Genomic DNA, 20631 nt, shown 5'->3' with positions numbered 1-20631 from the left:
AATTAATTGAAAAAAATCTGCTCGAAGTAAAGAACGAAACTGAAACTTAAAGCGGTTAAAATTTACTTAATAAATATTATCTAAATTAATTGGGGGGGGGGGTAACTCCTTCTTGACCCCCTCGTAACGATCCAGCTTTATATACATCCAGGTTGTAAAAACAGTAGACCTTAAGTATCTCACGAACAGTGAAGGGATATTAAGTTAAACTTTCAGAGAATTTTAAGGAGCATATTGAACCCAAGCACAATATTGGTACCCCGATTATCGAAATGGTGTATCTACAATATCAAACAGCTCGTGGTAACAAACTGTAAGTAAGGAGCAACCCTGCTCAATAGTAACCAAAACTCTATAATAAGAAATTTTGATACCAAAAGATATATAAAAAAAATTAGATTTTTGTGGTAATTCTAAATATATAAGTTTTGTTAAGTTTAGTCTTACCCATCAAGGGTTACGAGCCTGAGAATATTTGCCTGATTTTTGAAAAAATCGGGAAAGACCCCCTGGAATTCATAGAATCAAAAAAAAAATTGGAGAGCAACTAGGCCCCTTCCCACGCCACTTTTTTCCCAAAATCGTCCGATCAAGTGTCTGAGAATGCTATTTTGTTCAGCATAGTTGAAAAACGTAATAACCATGTTTTTGGAGATAACATGACCTCCGACAGCCCTTGGGAAAAGGTCTAATAGTAGATAGTACATATTGAATTCTGATGCCCCTATAGCAAGGAATTCTAACAGCCATATGGAATTCCGATGCCCCTCTACACCTATTCAAAGAGATTCAGAACTCCCTCACGTCTGGTTGGATAGGTATAGTCTGGTTTGGTGGGTATAATCTTGTTTGGTAGATATATTATGGTTTTGTGGGTATAGTCAGGTTTGGTGGGCATAGTCGTGGTATGTGGCTATAATCTATTTTTGTATGTCTTGTATGGTTTGTTGGGTCTAGTATGGGTTGGTTTTTCAAAGTGAGCGAGTAGAATATTAATGTTTTCAAAATATAAGGAATTTGCAAATTGGACACTATGAACGATATTAATTAATGTTTTGAATAATAGGATTGTGAATGATACTATTCAGTGATTGGATTGTATGATGGTGGAGAAAAAAAAGGATTAAACTGATTAACAGTTAAGGTAACCCCGAAGGGGTTGTTAACTCAGGTAATTTGTTATAAATTTGAAACAACATCAGTCTATGCAAATGGCTAACGACGATAGAATGACATTGTGAGTTGACCTAGCTTTACCTCTCCGATGTGGTCTGTATAATACACAAGTGATGTTTGAACAGCATTGTCAATTTAAAATAGGGTCTAACGTTTATAGGAAGATATTTCTAACGGTCCTATAGGAAGACATTTCTACCGGTCACTCAGAATCGAAAATAAACGGGATCTGTCTCAAGGGGAAGGCTCATAGGCCCTTCGTTCCCCCATTTCTGAGGGCTGGGGAGGGGGGGTCAATTTTAGAGGGAAAACAAAAAATACTCAGAATCGAAAATAAACGGGATCTGCCTCAAGGGTAAGGCTCAGAGGCCCCTCCTTCCCCCATTTCTGAGGGCAGGGGAGGGGGGGGTCAATTTTGGAGGGAAAACCAAAAATACTCAGAATCGAAAATAAACGGGATCTGCCTCAAGGGCAAGGCTCAGAGGCCCCTCCTTCCCCCATTTCTGAGGTTAAGGGAGGGGGGGGTCAAATTTTGGAGGGAAAATCAAAAATACTCAGAATCGAATAAAAACGGGATCGGCTTCACGGGGAAGGCTCAGAGGCCCTTCGTTCCCCCATTTCTGAGAGCTGGGGCGGGGGGTCAATTTTGGAGGGAAAATCAAAAATGCTCAGAATCAAAAATAAATGGGATCTACCTCAAGGGGAAGGCTCAGAGGCCCCTCCCCCCCCCCTCCATTTTTTTTAAAAATAATTTTTGATTTTTTTTAACATGGCATTTTTTTTTACTTTCTTACGTATCTTAAAATGACATGAAATATGCTTACGGCTCTACCAATCGCTCTCTATGCTTGTTAATAGACACGACGTGGCTTTACCACTGGTACTCTATAGCAGGTTATCGACACTACCTAGTTTATTGCGTGCATTAAATCAGTATTTTTACGCAGTGGAAGGATTAACACACAATTCATATCTGTAAAAAAGTGAAGATGAATTATTTGACGAAAGTATGTGCACATGATAAAATCATCGTCGTGTTGAATGCTGACAAGGAGAAATACCTGAACTATGAAACGAGCGCAAGTGGTAACACTATTGGAAATGTATGCATGCGTTGTCATGGCAGCGAGAAGTTAGATTTCTTTGGAGTACCCAAGAATTTCAATCGTGTAAACGGTAGATATGTGAGAGTAACACTACCAGAGAAATTAGTGCTCAAAGAGAATGCAAACTTAAAAATAATTGTCGATGATTGGGGACAACTCCTTGCTAATGTTGCCGGTAACACATTACTTGTTGATACATCCTATCATCATCTTTCAGGTATTAGCATTTTAAAGAGAACAAGAAGAAGACAAGCATACTCCTGCAATAATGTCATTAATCATGTCTTGTCAATGTGCCAAAACTGCTATCTATGTAAAAATAATGTGACAATCGACAGTGAAATCGCAGGCAGAATAAAAAGGACATTAGCAGACAATATCATCAATGAATATAAAGATAAATTGACGGAAAGTGAAGCGCAAGTATACTAATAATGTATAATAATGTATTTAACATATTTTTATATTAATATTCTACATGTCGCTATTTCATTAAAAATATCTTATGCATTATTTTGTTAAGTTTTCATTATTTTTAGGGTATGCTAGAACGTCAAACGTTCAGAATATCTATTAAAAAGGTCAAAGATGTAAGAAAAAGAATTTTTAGAGATAAAGGTACTACTAGCAGACTCAATTTTTCATAGAAGATAGAAAAGTTCAAGTTCTCTTCTGAATTTTACCATAGAACACATTTCAATTCTAATTTCACCAGAGAAAATAAAAAGCTTACACTTCAGTTTTAAGTTCACCGAGACATGAAAAATTTAAAGTTCACTTCTAAATTTTTCCGTAGAAGATAGAAAAAGTTATACTATGATTGTGATTATTTTCCATGAAGATAAAAAGGTCCACTTTAATTCTAAATTTTCTTAAATTCAATTCCGACCTTTCTCAAAGAATTAAATTTAAAGTTTTGTTCCAAATATTTTCCCGGAAGAAGAAAAGTTCAACTTCGATTCTGAATTTTCTCAATGAAAATGAAATGTTATTGATCAATTCTATTTTCCAAAAATAATATAAAAAGTTTCCACTTCAATTCAGATTTTCTCAAAGAGATGAAAAAATTTAAAATGCTCTTCCAAATTTTTCATAGAAGATAGAAAAGTTCAAGTTCTCTTCTGAATTTTACAAAAGAACACAATTCAATTCTAATTTATCCAGAGAAAATAAAAAGCTTCCTCTTCAGTTTTAAGTTCACCAAGACATAAATTTAAAGTTCTGTTCCAAATATTTTCCCGGAAGAAGAAAAGTTAAACTTCGATTCTGAATTTTCTCAATGAAAATGAAATAAGTTATTGATCAATTCTATTTTCACAAAATAATGTAAAAAGTTTCCACTTCAGTTCAGATTTTTCTCAAAGAGATGAAAAAATTTAAAATACTCTTCCAAATTTTTCATAGAAGATAGAAAAGTTCAAGTTCTCTTCTGAATTTTACCAAAGAACACAATTCAATTCTAATTTATCCAGAGAAAATAAAAAGCTTCCTGTTAAGTTTTATGTTTACCAAGACATAAAAAATTTAAAGTTCAGTTCTGAATTTGTCCATAGAAGATATGAAAAGTTTTACTATGATTGCGATTATTTTCTATGAAGATAAAAACTTTAATTTTAATTCTAAATTTTCTGAAATTCAATTCCAACCTTTCTCAAAGAGATTAAAAATTTTTAAGTTCTGTTCCAAATATTTTCCCGGAAGAAGAAAAGTCCCAAGACATAAAAAATTTAAAGTTCACTTCTAAATTTTTCCGTAGAAGATAGGAAAAGTTATACTATGATTGTGATTATTTTCTATGAAGATAAAAAGTTTCACTTTAATTCTAAATTTTCTTAAATTCAATTCCAACCTTTCTCAAAGAGATAAAAAAATTTAAAGTTCTGTTCCAAATATTTTCCCGGAAGAAGAAAAGTTCAACTTCGATTCTGAATTTTCTCAATGAAAATGAAATAAGTTATTGATCAATTCTATTTTCCTAAAATAATATAAAATTTTCCACTTCAATTCAGATTTTTCTCAAAGAGATGAAAAAATTTTAAATACTGTTCCAAATTTTTCATAGAAGATAGAAAAGTTCAAGTTCACTTCTGAATTTTACCAAAGAATATAATTCAATTCTAATTTCTCCGGAGAAAATAAAAAGCTTCCACTTCAGTTTTAAGTTCATCAAGACATGAAAAATTTAAAGTTCACTTCTGAATTTTTCCGTAGAAGATAGGAAAAGTTATACTATGATTGTGATTATTTTCCATGAAGATAAAAAGTTTCAATTTAATTCTAAATTTTTCTGTTCCAAATATTTTCCCGGAAGAAGAAAAGTTCAATTTCGATTCTGAATTTTCTCAATGAAAATGAAATAAGTTATTGATCAATTCTATTTTCCTAAAATAATATAAAATTTTCCACTTCATTTCAGATTTTTCTCAAAGAGATGAAAAAATTTTAAATACCGTTCCAAATTTTTCAGAGAAGATAGAAAAGTTCAAGTTCTCTTCTGAATTTTACCAAAGAACATAATTCAATTCTAATTTCTCCAGAGAATATAAAAAGCTTCCACTATCCTTTTCTCAGATAAATAGGATAAAATTGAAAAATTCTAAGTGTTAGAGTAATTAAATTTTTTCATCAACATCCTTTGGCAGATATATCGGATAAAATTGACAAAATCTAAATTTCAGAATGAATAAATTCATTATCAACATCCTTTGTCGGATATGTCGGATAGAATTGACAAAATCTAAGTATCAGAGTGAATATTTTTTTTAACAACATCCTTTGCCAGATACATCGAATAAAATTGATAAAATAAAAGTGCCAGAGTGAATAATTTTTTTTTGTTATCAACATTCTTTGTCAGATACATCAAATAAAATTGACAAAATCTAAATTTCAGAATAAATAAATGCTTTAACAACATCTTTTATCGGTTATGTCGGATAAAATTGACAAAATCTAAGTGTCAGAGTGAACAAATTTTTCTTATCAACATCCTTTTCTCGGATACATAGGATAAAATTGACAAAATCTGAATTTCAGAATAAATAAATTCATTATCAACATCCTTTGTCGGATATGTCGGATAAAATTGACAAAATCTAAATTTCAGAATTAATAAATGCTATAACAATATCCTTAATCGGATATGTCGGATAAAATTGACAAAATCTAAGTATCAAAGTGACTAAATTCTATATCAACATCCTTTTCTCAGACACATAGGATAAAATTGACAAATTCTAAGTGTCAGTGTGAATACATTTTTTTTTAATCAACATCCTTTGTCAGATACATCAAATAAAATTGACAAAATTTAAATTTCAGAGTGAATAAATTCATTATCAACATCCTTTATCGGATATGTCGGATAAAATTGACAAAATATAAGTGTCAGAGTGAATAATTTTTTTATCAACATCCTTTGTCAGATACATCAAATAAAATTGACAAAATCTAAATTTCAGAATGGATAAATGCTTTAACAACATCCTTTATCGGATATGTCGGATAAAATTGACATAATCTAAGTATCAGAGTGACTAAACTCTATATCAACATACTTTTCTCAGATATATAGGATAAAATTGACAAATTCTAAGTGTTAGAGTGAATAAATTTTTTATCAACATCCTTTGGCAGATAAATCGGATATAATTGACAAAATCTAAACTTCAGAATGAATAAATCCATTATCAACATCCTTTGTCGGATATGTTGAATAAAATTAACAAAATCTAAGTATCAGAGTGAATATTTTTTTTTAACAACATCCTTTGTCAGATAAATCAAATAAAATTGACAAAATCTAAATTTCAGAATGAATAACTGCTTTAACAACATCCTTTATGTCGGGTAAAATTGACATAATCTAAATTTCAGAATAAATAAATGCTTTAACAACATCCTTTATCGGATATGTCAGATAAAATTGACAAAATCTAATTGTCAGAGTGAATAAATTTTTTTTGTCAACATCCTTAGGCAGATACATCGGATAAAATTGATAAAATCTAAATTTCAGAATGAATAAATTCATTATCAACATCCTTTGTCGGATATGTCGGATAAAATATAAGTGCCAGAGTGAATAATTTATTTTTATTATCAAAATCCTTTGTCAGATACATCAAATAAAATTGACAAAATCTAAATTTCAATATAAATAAACGCTTTAATAACATCCTTTATCGGATATGTCGGATAAAATTGAAAGAATCTAACTGACAGAGTGAATAAATTTTTTTATCAACATTATTTTCTCGGATACTTATCGGATATTTCGGATAAAATTGACAAAATCTAAGTATCAAAGTGACTAAGTTCTATATCGACATCCTTTTCTCAGATAAATAGGATAAAATTGACAAATTCTAAGTGTTAGAGTGAATAATTTTTTTATCAACATCCTTTGACAGATACATCGGATAAAATTGACAAAATATAAATTTCAGAATGAATAAATTCATTATCAACATCCTTTGTCAGATATGTCAGATAAAATTGACAAAATCTAAATATCACAGCTAATATTTTTTTTTAACAACATCCTTTGCCAGATACATCGAATAAAAGACGACACACACACACAGATATAAAACATACAAAGAGACGACACATGCACAGAGACGCAACCCACACAGAGACGACACACACACAGAGACAACACAAACACAGAGAGACGATACAAACACACAGAGACGACACACACACACACAGAGACGACAAACACACAGACACTACATACAAAACGAGACGACTCACACAGAGAAAGTACAAACACACAGAAACGACACACACACACACAGACGACACACACACATAGAGACAACACAAACACAGAGACAACAGACACACAGAGAGACGGCACCCACACAGAGACGGTACACACACAGAGATGACACACACACACAGAGACGACACACACGCAGGGACGACACGCACACACACACACAGAGACGACACAAACAAAATGACGACTTACACAAAGAGACGACACACGCACAGAGACGACAAACACACAGAGACGACACACATAGAGGGACAACACACACACACACACACACACACACACACACGCGCGCGCGCAGAGACGACAAACACACAGAGACAACACACACAAAGAGACGACACACACAGAATGAAACTGAATTACAATATGAATATGATCAGGAATTGTTTACAAGTCAGGTTGGCCGAGTGGCTAAGGCGCTAGACTCAAGATCTGGTCCCCATACGGGGTCGTGAGTTCGAACCCCACACCTGACAATTTTTTTTCTTATGTACTTTTTTTCTTTCAACATGTCTTGTGATTTCACTAAATAACTTCCTTAAAAGGATTTATGCAGAACCTAAATTGTTAGGCCCATTAATATATTAAATAAAAAAAACTACAAAAGTGTAAAATGTTCAAATTCACTTCTGAATTTCCTTAAAGAAGAGAAAAAAAGTTAGCTTAATTCTGAACTTTACCAATGAAACTTAATTACAATATGAATATGTCCAGGAATTGTTTATAATTCAGGCTGGTCGAGTTGCTAAGGTGCTAGATTCAAGATCTGGTCCCAATACTAGGTCGAGGGTTTAAACCCCACACCTGACAATTTTTTTCTTATTCTAAATCTTTGGAAACAGCCTCTATTTCTGACCGTTTAAGTTTTGATGTTAGTGCTGTCAGTCAAAAGCTACGTGCACGCACGCAACTTCGTCTAAATTAACCTTAAAAAATAAAATAAAGCTGTTGACTTTGCATGTCTCTCTCACTATGTATGCGCCGTCGTGGTGTACACTCAATGGTGACTTCAAGAAAGAGTTTGGCCGGAGGGGGGGCACTAAATAGTGGAATTTACCATTTTTTAGGAGCCAATCAGAGACATCGGTGGTGTTCGCTCCCTAGTCAATACCTCGTTCTTTATGCTAAAGTGTTTTTAGTACTTTCAAAAGAGCCAGAGGGGGGCATTCCTGTCGACTTTTGGAGGGTGTTTCTCCATTTTTCGATAATCAGGCAATTTTCTCAAGCTCTTTTCTCAAGATCATAGCTTTTGACTGACAACACTAACAACAAAACTTAAACGGTCAGAAATAGAGGCTGTTTCAAAAGATTTAGAATAAGAAAAATATTTTCAGGTGTGGGGCTCGAACCCACGACCCCGTATTGGGACCAGATCCTAAGTCTAGTGCCTTAACCACTCGACCAACCTGACTTGTAAACAATTCGTGAACATATTCATATTGTAATTCAGTTTCATTGGTAAAGTTCAGAATTGAGCTCACTTTTTTCTCTTCTTTAAGATAATTCAAAAGAGAATTTGAACATTTTGCACTTTTCTAGTTTTTTTTATTTAATCTATTAAAGACCCTAACAATTTAAGTTCTGCATAAATCCTTTTACAGAAGTTATTTAGTGAAATCACAAGACATGATGAAAGAAAAAAATAGCCTACATAAGAAAAAAAATTGTCAGGTGTGGGGTTCGAACCCACGATCCCGTATGGGGACCAGATCTTGAGTCTAGCGCCTTAACCACTCGGCCAACCTGACTTGTAAACAATTCCTGATCATATTCATATTGTAATTCAGTTTCATTCTGTGTGTGTCGTCTCTTTGTGTGTGTTGTCTCTGTGTGTTTGTCGTCTCTGCGTGTGTGTGTGTGTGTGTGTGTGTATGTGTGTGTTGTCGCTCTATGTGTGTCGTCTCTGTGTGTTTGTCGTCTCTGTGCGTGTGTCGTTTCTATGTGTAAGTCCTCACTTTGTGTGTGTCGTCTCTGTGTGTGTGTGTGTGCGTGTCGTCCCTGCGTGTGTGTCGTTTCTGTGTGTGTGTGTCATCTCTGTGTGTGTACCGTCTCTGTGTGGGTGCCATCTCTCTATGTGTCTGTTGTCTCTGTGTATGTGTTGTCTCTATGTGTGTCTTTCGTCTCTGTGTGTGTGTGTGTGTGTCGTTTATATGTGTTTTTCCTTTGTATGTGTGAGTCGACTATTTGTTTCTGTAATGTATGTGTGTGTGTCGTCTCTATGTGTGTGTGTGTGTCGTCTGTTTGTGTGTTTGTCGTCTCTGTGTTTGTGTCGTCTCTGTGTGGGTGTCGTCTCTGTGCATGTGTCGTCTCTTTGTATGTTTAATATATGTGTGTATGTGTGTGTGTCGTCTTTTATTCGATGTATCTGGCAAAGGATGTTGTTAAAAAAAATATTCACTCTGATACTTAGATTTTGTCAATTTTATCTGACATATTCCACAAAGGATGTTGATAATGAATTTATTCATTCTGAAATTTATATTTTGTCAATTTTATCCTATGTATCTGCCAAAGGATGTTGATAAAAAAATTATTCACTCTAACACTTAGAATTTGTCAATTTTATCCTATGTATCTGAGAAAAGGATGTTGATATAGAACTTAGTCACTTTGATACTTAGATTTTGTCAATTTTATCCAAAATATCCGATAAGTATCCGAGAAAAGGATGTTGATAAAAAACTTTATTCACTCTGTCACTTAGATTTTGTCAATTTTATCCGACATATCTGATAAAGGATGTTGTTAAAGCATTTATTTATATTGAAATTTATATTGTGTCAATTCTATTTGATGTATCTGAGAAAGGATGTTGATAATAAAAAAAAATTATTCACTCTGGCATTTATATTTTACCTGACATATCCAACAAAGGATGTTGATAATGAATTTTATTCATTCTGAAATTTAGATTTTGTCAATTTTATCCGATGTATCTGCCAAAGGATGTTGATAAAAAAAATTATTCACTCTGACACTTAGATTTTGTCAATTTTATCTGACATATCCGATAAAGGATGTTGTTAAAGCATTTATTTTTTCTGAAATTTAGATTATGTCAATTTTATCCGACATATCCGATAAAGGATATTGTTAAAGCAGTTGTTCATTCTGAAATTTAGATTTTGTCAATTTTATTTGATTTATCTGACAAAGGATGTTGTTAAAAAAAATATTCACTCTGAGACTTAGATTTTCTCAATTTTATCCGACATATCCGACAAAGGATGCAGATAATGAATTTATTCATTCTGAAATTTAGATTTTATCAATTTTATCCGATGTATCTGCCAAAGGATGTTGATAAAAAAAATTATTCACTCTAACACTTAGAATTTGTCAATTTTATCCTATGTATTTGAGAAAAGGATGTTGATATAGAATTTAGTCACTCTGATACTTGGATTATGTCAATTTTATCCGACATATCCGATAAAGGATGTTGTTAAAGCATTTATTCATTCTGAAATTTAAATTTTGTCAATTTTATTTGATGTAGGCCTATCTGACAAAGGATGTTGATAAAAAAATTATTCACTCTGACACTTATATTTTGTCAATTTTATCTGACATATCCGATAAAGGATGTTGATAATGAATTTATTCACTCTGAAATTTAGATTATGTCAATTTTACTTGATGTATCTGACAAAGGATGTTGATAAAAAAAATTTATTCACACTGACACTTAGAATTTGTCAATTTTATCCTATGTGTCTGAGAAAAGGATGTTGATATAGAATTTAGTCACTCTGATACTTAGATTTTGTCAATTTTATCCGACACATCCGATAAAGGATATTGCTATAGCATTTATTCATTCTGAAATTTAGATTTTGTCAATTCTATCCGACATATCTGACAAAGGATGTTGATAATGAATTTATTCATTTTGAAATTTAGATTTTTTCAATTTTATCCTATGTATCCGAGAAAAGGATGTTGATAAGAAAAATTTATTCACTCTGACACTTAGATTCTGTCAATTTTATCCGACATATCCGACAAAGGATGTTGTTAAAGCATTTATTTATTCTGAAATTTAGATTTTTTCAATTTTATTTGATGTATCTGACAAAGAATGTATCTGGCACTTTTATTTTATGAATTTTATTCGATGTATCTGGCAAAGGATGTTGTTAAAAAAATATTCACTCTGATACTTAGATTTTGTCAATTCTATCCGACATATCCGACAAAGGATATTGATAATGAATTTATTCATTCTGAAATTTAGATTTTGTCAATTTTATCCGATGTATCTGCCAAAGGGTGTTGATAAAAAAAATTTATTCACTCTAACACTTAGAATTTGTCAATTTTATCCTATGTATCTGAGAAAAGGATAGTGGAAGCTTTTTATTTTCTCTGGAGAAATGAGAATTGAATTATGTTCTTTGGTAAAATTCAGAAGAGAACTTGAACTTTTCTATCTTCTAAGAAAAATTTGGAACGGTATTTAAAATTTTTTCAGCTCTTTGAGAAAAATCTGAATTGAAGTGGAAAATTTTATATTATATTAGGAAAATAGAATTGATCAATAACTTATTTCATTTTCATTGAGAAAATTCAGAATCGAAGTTGAACTTTTCTTCTTCCGGGAAAATATTTGGAACAGAAAAATTTAGAATTAAAGTGAAACTTTTTATCTTCTTGGAAAATAATCACAATCATAGTATAACTTTTCCTATCTTCTACGGAAAAATTTAGAAGTGAACTTTAAATTTTTTATGTCTTGGTGAACTTAAAACTGAAGTGGAAGCTTTTTATTTTCTCTGGAGAAATTAGAATTGAATTATGTTCTTTGGTAAAATTCAGAAGAGAACTTGAACTTTTCTATCTTCTATGAAAAATTTGGAACAGTATTTAAAATTTTTTCATCTCTTTGAGAAAAATCTGAATTGAAGTGGAAAATTTTATATTATTTTGGGAAAATAGAATTGATCAATAACTTTTTTCATTTTCATTGAGAAAATTCAGAATCGAAGTTGAACTTTTCTTCTTCCGAGAAAATATTTGGAACAGAACTTAAAATTTTTTTTATCTCTTTGACAAAGGTTGGAACTGAATTTAATAAAATTTAGAATTAAAGTTAAAGTTTTTATCTTAATAGAAAATAATCGCATTCATAGTAAATTTTTCCCTATCTTATATGGACAAATTCCGAACTGAACTTAAAATTTTGTGTGTATTGGTAACCATAAAACTGAACTGGACTCTTTTTATTTTCTCTGGAGATATTAGAATTGAATTGTGTTCTTTTGTAAAATTCAGAAGAGAACTTGAACTTTTCTATCTTCTATGAAAAATTTGGAAGAGCATTTTAAATTTTTTCATCTCTTTGAGAAAATCTGAACTGAAGTGGAAACTTTTTATATTATTTTTGGAAAATAGAATTGATCAATAACTTATTTCATTTTCATTGAGAAAATTCAGAATCGAAGTCGAACTTTTCTTCTTCCGGGAAAATATTTGGAACAGAACTTTAAACTTATGTCTTGGTGAACTTAAAACTGAAGAGGAAGCTTTTTATTTTCTCTGGAGAAATTAGAATTGAATTGTGTTCTTTGGTAAAATTCAGAAGATAACTTGAACTTTTCTATCTTCTATGAAAAATTTGGAAGAGCATTTTAAATTTTTTTATCTCTTTGAGAAAAATCTGAACTGAAGTGGAAATTTTTCAAATTATTTTGGGAAAATAGAATTGATCAATATTTTGTTTCATTTTCATTGAGAAAATTCAGAATCGAAGTTGAACTTTTCTTCTTCAGGGAAAATATTTAGAACTAAACTTCAAATTTAATTCTTTGAGAAAGGTCGGAATTGAATTTAAGAAAATTTAGAATTAAAGTGGACCTTTTTATCATCATACAAAATAATCACAATCAAAGCGTAACTCTTCCTGTCTTCTATGGAAAATTTAGCAGTTAAATTAAAATTTTTCATGTTTCGGGGAACTTAAATCTGAAGCGGAAGCTTTTTATTTTATCTGGAGAAATTAGCATTGAAATGTGTTCTATGGTAAAATCCAAAAGAGAACTTGAACTTTTCTATCTTCTATGAAAAATTGAGCCTGCTAGTTGTACCTTTATCACTAAAAATTCTTTTTATTACATCTCTGACCTTTTTAATAGATCTTCTGAGCGTTTGATGTTCTAGCATATCTTAAAAATAATGAAAACTTAAGAAAATAATGCATTAGATATTTTTAATGAAATAACGATATGTAGAATATTAATATAAAAATATGTTAAATACATTATTATAAATTATTAGTACACTTGCGCTTCACTTTCCGTCAATTCTTCTTTATATTCATTGATGATATTGTCTGCTAATGTCCTTTTTATTCTGCCTGCGATTTCACTGTCTATTGTCACATTATATTTACATAGATAGCAGTTCTGGCACATTGACAAGATATGATTAATGACTTTATTGCAGGAGTATGCTTGTCTTCTTCTTGTTCTCTTTAAAATACTAATACCGGAAAGATGATGATAGGATGTATCAACAGGTAATGTGTTACCGGCAACAGTAGCAAGGAGTTGTCCCCAATCATCTACAATTATTTTTAAGTTTGCATTCTCTTTGAGCACTAATTCCTCTGGTAATGTTACTGTCGCATATCCACCGTATACACGATTGAAATTCTTGGGTACTCCAAAGAAATCTAACTTCTCGCTGCCATGACAACGCATGCATACATTTCCAATAGTGTTACCACTTGCGCTCGTTTCATAGTTCAGGTATATCTCCTTGTCAGCATTCAACACGACGATTATTTTATCATACTTTCGTCAAATAATTCATCTTCACTTTTTTACAGATATAAATTGTGGGTTTATCCTTCCACTGCGTAAAAATATTGATTTAATGCATGCAATAAACTAGGTAGTGTCGATAGCCTGCCATAGAGTACCAATGGGAAAGCCGCGTCGTGTCTATGAACAAGCACAGAGTACGATTGGTAGAGCCGTAAGCATATTTCATGTCATTTTAAGATACGTAAAAAAGTTAAAAAAAAATGCCATGTTAAAAATATTCAAAAATTATTTTTAAAAAATGGGGGGTGGGGGATGGAGGAACCTCTGAGCCTTGCCCTTGTGGCAGATCCCATTTATTTTCGATTCTGAGCATTTTTGATTTTCCTTCCAAAATTGACCCCCTCCCCCCCCCGCCCCTGCCCTCAGAAATGGGGAAAGGAGGGGCCTCTGAGCCTTGCCCTTCAGGCAGATCCCATTTATTTTCAATTCTGAGTATTTTTGGTTTTCCCTCTAAAATTGACCGCCCCCCCTCCCCTGCTCTCAGAAATGGAGGAACGAAGGGCCTCTGAGCCTTCCCCTTGAGGCAGATCCCGCTTATTTTCGATTCTGAGTATTTTTGGTTTTCCCTCCAAAATTGACCCCCTCCTCCCCTAACCTCAGAAATGGGGGAAGGAGGGGCCTCTGAGCCTTGCCCTTGAGGCATATCCCATTTATTTTCCATTCTGAGTATTTTTGGTTTCCCATCCAAAATTGACTCCCCCCTCCCCTACCCTTGGAAATGGGGGACGGAGGAGTCTCTGAGCCTTGCTCTTGAAGCAGATCCCATTTATTTTCAATTATGAGTATTTTTGATTTTCCCTCAAAAATTGACCCCCCCTCCCCTGCCCTCAGAAATTGGGGAACGAAGGGCCTCTGAGCCATCCCCTTGAGGCAGATCCCATTTATTTTCGATTCTGAGTGACCGGTAAAAATGTCTTCCTATAGGACCGGTAGAAATATCTTCCTATAAACGTTAGACCCTATTTTAAATTGACAATACTGTTCAAACATCACTTGTGTATTATACAGACCACATCGGAGAGGTAAAGCTAGGTCAACTCACATTGTCATTCTATCGTCGTTAGCCATTTTCATAGACTGATGTTGTTTCAAATTTATAACAAATTACCTGAGTTAACAACCCCTTCGGGGTTACCTTAACTGCTAATCAGTTTAATCCCTTTTTTTCTCCACCTTCATACAATCCAATCACTAATTAGAATCATTCACACTCCTATTATTCAAAACATTAATTAATATCGTTCATAGTGTCCAATTTGCGAATTCCTTATATTTTCAAAACATTAATATTCCACTCACTCTCTTTGAAAACCCAAACCAGACTATACCCACCAAACCAGACTATACCCACCAAACCTGACTATACCCACCAAACCAGATTATACCTACCAAACAAGATTATACCCACCAAACCAGACTATACCCACCCAACTAGATGTGAGGGAGTTCTGAATCTCTTTGAATAGGTGTAGAGGGGCATCGGAATTCCATATGGCTGTTAGAATTCCTTGCTATAGGGGCATCGGAATTCAATATATACTATCTACTTCTAATTTGCCCATTGTTCACGTATAGTATTTGTTGTTGGGAGGTATGCATGCATTTTTTGGTGCGGAGGGAGGGAGGGCGAATTTTTTGCTGGGGGAACTTTGCATGAGGAGAATTTTCCTTGGAGAGGGAGTTTTCCAGGGGCTGAACTTTTCAGGAGTAATTGAATACTTGAATTTCCAGAATTCCTATGCGAAATTTCTATACATGGCTTTACTAACTCAATTTTACGCGTGGAGGTCTTAAGGGTAATTGTCCCTGGTAAATTTTCACCAGGATTGAATTGTCCAGAGGAAATTGAATTGTCCAGGGGTAATTAAATACTTGAATTTCCAGAATTCCTATGCGAAATTTCTATATATGGCTTTACTACCTCAATTTTGCGCCTGAAGGTGTTAAGGGTAATTGTCCCTGGTAAATTTTCACCAGGATTGAATTGTCCAGAGGAAATTTCCGTGGGGAAGAGGATTTTCCCGTGGAGGTGGAGCTATTTAAAAGTCGATCAAAAATTAAATTAAAAAACAAGTTTTTTCAACTGAAAGTAAGGAGCAATATTAAAACTTAAAACAAACAGAAAATATTACGTATACGAGCCCCCCCCCCCCCCAGCACCTCAAACTGTACGCTAAAGTTTAAACTTTGTCCCAATTCTTTAAAAACAACCCCCGTTACAAAAGGGTCGTTTAATTAGAACAATAAGTAACTTTTTTAAAATGCCAAAAACTTAGCATTAAGAGCGAGGTGTCGAGAAAGGGGCGATCCCCCTCGTATACGTAATAATTCCTGTTCGTTTCAAGTTTTAATATCGCTTCTTACTTTCAGTTGAAAGAAATTGTTTGTTTTTTTATTTGATTTTTCAGGAAAGGTTAAGATAATTAAATTAAAACTTTTAGGAATCATTGATTAGAATGTTGAACTAAATAAAAAAAATAAATAAAAAAAAATAAAATCGGCATCTTACCAAATCGGCATATCTGGATTGTCCCATGAGCAGTTAAGGGTATTTAGTTGAAACTTTCATATAAAGTTCAGGGGATTATCGAATCTAATTAAAAGACACTGTGTACATCCCCAATTGTTAGAATGGGATTTATATAATATCTTAGTAACGGCTAATAGTATTTCGTTGAAACTTCTAAAGAATATTGGAAGAGAATGTTGAACCAAATCAAAAGATCATATCTGCATCCAGGCTTTTAAAATGGTGTATGGAATATTTCAGGAACAGCAAAGGCGATAATTAAATATTTTCAGGGAATGCTCAGGGAGATGTTGACATAAATCAGAAGACACTGTTTGCATTCAGGTTGTCTAAAGACTGCATGTAAAATAGTTCCATAGCGGCAAGGGCATTATTTTAGAACTTTCAAAGAATTTGGAGATGGATATTGAACTCAATCAAAAGATATTATGGGCATCCAAGTTGTCCGGATGATATCTTTTCCACACCACACCTAGCATACGTTCACGTCAAAATTACAAATAAAAGAGTATCAGATATACAGAGCTAAGTGACCCTGCTTAACTCCTGATTCAATACAAAACCATGTGCTAACTTCATTTCCTACCTTAACCACAGCAGTGTTATTCTCGTACATAGCACTAATCGCTTTAATGTATTTGTCTGGTATATCATACAAGCATAAAACCTTTACTAAAGCTCTTCTATCAACATAATCGAACGCTTGCTCATAATCTATAAAACTGAGGACCAAAGGTGTTGGAAAACTCAGGCACTTCTCAATTACTAACCTAAGAGTGAAATTTTGTTCGTTCTGGTCTAGCAGGTAAAACAGTTCCCTTTATGACGAACGAATCGCTTCAATAATAGCCAATAAAAAGATTATTTCACAACAGCATAGTTAAAGTAATTTCCAATTTTTTTATTTTTCCTCAGTTGCTCTGGTGTTTTCACTAAAGTAACTCCATAATAGCATCTTTTCCCTACGTGGATCAGTTTGTGCCAATTGTATAATTTTTTTTTGTGGTGGTTTTATTGATTTTTTAGTTTTAAGTTGTTTTTTTTTTCTTTTTATCTTATTCTTCTTCGGTCTATCGTGCTGAAGACGCCTTCTTTGTGATACAGGCAAAATACCCCTGTTGTTTTGCATTTTTTTTTCTTTTCTCTCCACTGGCCACAGTCTCATTTGTTGTTTTTTTTTTCATTGAGATTTTTCTCTTTGTTGTTTTTATTGGATTGATAATAGTTTTATTCTGTGAAAAGTGTCCTTAATTGGTTTGCTTTTACTGTACCAAAACTCCTATATTATTTTGTGTTTTCAGTAAAGCGCTAGTTTTCTATAATCCTACAAACACAGGGAAATATAATTAGTTGGTTTATTTGTACTAGTTTGATTGATATTTATTAGATAGGCTGTGAAGCAATAATTTTTGTCCGTTTCAAGTTTTATTTTCGCTCTTTACTTCCCTTTGAAAAACTTTGTTTTTTTGGATTAATCTTTGCTCGTTTTTTATTCAAATTTAATGTAGAAACAACCCTGTCATGATCTTTTTTATCCATACGGAATAATTTCTGTTCGTTTTAAGTTTTAATGTCATTCCCTAGTTTCAGTTGAAAACTTATGAAGCTGTTTAAGGTCGCTTTTAGAAGCTTATATTTATGCCTAGTCACTTTTTATAAATTTGACTTGATAGCACATTCCCATAAAGTGCACTTTCCGTTTTTCCACCCATTTTTTTTCAAATGAAAAAAGTGCCTTTTTTAATGAAATAACCAAAAAAAAGGTGTTTTTCAAAACCTAGGAAGGAGCAAAAAAATAAGGGGGCAAGGACGTCCCTTCCCCTCAATTACTGCCATCATAAAAAAAAGAATAAGAGCAAACCGATGAGATCAAAAGATTTTTGTGATTTTCTGTAGATGGCTACTACATAAAATAAATCAGATTCGAAAAATACATCCGATCTCTAAAATACCATATAAAATACTTCGATCTCACAAAATACCACGATCTCATAAAATACCGCATAAAATACCACGATCTCATAAAATACCACATAAAATACCAAGATCTCATAAAATAACACATAAAATACCACCATATCCTAAAATACCACGATCTTATAAAATACCACATAAAATACCACGATATCATAAAATACCACGATCTCATAAAATACCACGAAGATACCACAAAGCAGTCTTCTCTTAAATGGTCACAATAATCATTATGTACAAAAAAGGTCATATAATAGCCACTGAATTGGTAGTCTATTCCTAAGTATAGGAAATTGTTCCATTCTTATGCATTTTTGGGGGAAGATAATTGGTTAAAAATTCCGGTTTACTTGTTTAAATTATATCAAATAAAAAGAAGTGAGAAAGAGCTTCTATTCAATATAATGAGGTATAAAATTTATAAATGTGGATATAAGCCACATTAACCACATTAATTTATTATATTACGTGAAAAAAATTAACGAATTGCGATGTCCATTATGGGTAAGACCATAATCCAGGGGAGAGAGCTAGGGAGTTAACCCCCCCCCCCTCCAAGGCGTTTGTCTGACTATTAAAAACTTAACAAAAATGAACATGAACAAATTTTAATGCGTTTTTTAAAGTTTATATGTAATTCCCACCTAAAAAAAAACTTGGATACAAACCCTGATTATAAGTAAGTGAATAAAAAAATCATATTACCTCACAACACTTTTTGACACAGGGCCTATCTCTGCACACGTCTTTGAAGCACAAGCGTATCACAGTGCTTCCACTTTCATCCACATTTGTGCAATATTCTTGAGGACCCCAAGCTTTTCCCGAAAATGCAATTTCACCCCCGAACCTTAGATATCCATCATCATGTGATAACGCAAACGGACTTTCCTCGCCATAAGAGAGGTGATAAAGCTCATCTTTGCACGGAGATAGCTTAACTTTTGAGTCAAAACTATCATCATATAAACCTAAAAATGTATCTTCACCCGTCATATCAATCCCTTGAATAACAACAGGTAAGGTTATATCAGTATTTAAATGCGATGTTTCACATTCATCAGTGTTTGTGTTCAAGACATAGCCAGTGTCGCAACATTTTTGTAATTTTAGTAATTTTTTACACTTACTGATGCGCCAGTTTCCTTCATAGTAGCCAAGACAGGAATCTTTTGAAACTGGAAATGAAATAGTTTTATGGTCTATAAATTCTAGGATATTATTTGGGCTGGACAAGAACCTCCCTGACCGACATTCAGTTACAGGCACAAGCGATTGCACTTCAATACCTCTCAAGTAAACTGTTGGATAGGAAATGGCAACTTTTGCTTTTGTGCATGCATACCAAAAGTCTTCTTGAGAAAAAACTTCCCCTTCCTTGCAGCATGTTTTTAAATATTCACAAAAAATTAAATCGACGAAGCAGTATAATATTAACCATTTCCAAAACATGTTTGAACACTAAGATAATTGTGTGGAAACCATTAACTAATTTTCTGAGATGGCGAAAACGGATGTGGTTTCCAACAAGATAAAATTTGAGATCTCTTCTAGAAGGAGACACATAAGATTTTTAGATTATGAAACCAAGGCCGTACCGAGGATTTTTTTCGGAGGGGGCTTTACTAAAAAAAATTCGGGGGTGGGTTTTTTTTTTACTAAAAAAAAATAAAAAAACATATAAAATTTATTTAGATCCATTTTTGTTACGTCTTTACGAGTCAGACAAAAATTTCGGGGGGATGGGGGGTTCAAACCGGGTAACCCCCCCTCTGGATATGGCCCTGGATAGAACCATTAGGAAATATCCTTTATACGAATAACAGAAAGTTAACTAATAGTGAAGTGTTTCTTTCATTAAAAAGAAAAAATCTAGCTTTGAATAAATCAAAAGTTTTTTAAAGCATCAATTAAAAAAAAGCTTTCAGAAAAAGTAGTTTTTCTAAAAAAAAGTAAAGGCCATATTAAACTGAAGATCAGCAGAAATAAATTCCTATAATAATTCAAACTCAAAACGACCAAGAATTGCTATTAACCAGCTCCGTAATAGCTCTGTCATGGTCTCAACGTTGATGTGTTTTTATAACGTTATTAAAAATATAACTTGCATCAATTTTATTTTGTTGTACCAGGTTAAGAAAACCGATAAAGGACAGAGCTCCTTACTTTCTTTCTTTGGCTAAGAACCACATAAAAAAAGCAAGGGAAAGTGAAATAAGAAGAAGGTATTGA

At 32.9% G+C, this 20631-nt stretch overlaps 1 protein-coding gene across 1 annotated transcript in view; it reads right to left on the bottom strand.

Annotated features, from left to right (window-relative positions):
• The window catches only part of LOC148939663 (G protein-coupled receptor Mth-like), a 152721-nt gene extending 132870 nt beyond the window's left edge, over positions 1–19851 (bottom strand). Inside the window, exon 1 of the mRNA XM_089106940.1 lies at positions 19105–19851. Coding sequence (XP_088963066.1) covers positions 19105–19851 — 747 coding nt within the window. The remainder of the gene's footprint in view (positions 1–19104) is intronic.
• Positions 19852–20631: the final 780 nt, after the last annotated feature.

Source organism: Artemia sp. Qi Xiang Cuo, chromosome 21 (assembly GCF_049724085.1).
Source record: "Artemia sp. Qi Xiang Cuo chromosome 21, ASM4972408v1, whole genome shotgun sequence".
NCBI classification, from domain to species: domain Eukaryota; kingdom Metazoa; phylum Arthropoda; class Branchiopoda; order Anostraca; family Artemiidae; genus Artemia; species Artemia sp. Qi Xiang Cuo.
Note: the sequence above shows the minus strand (reverse complement) of the source record. Positions and strands in the feature narration are given on the sequence as shown.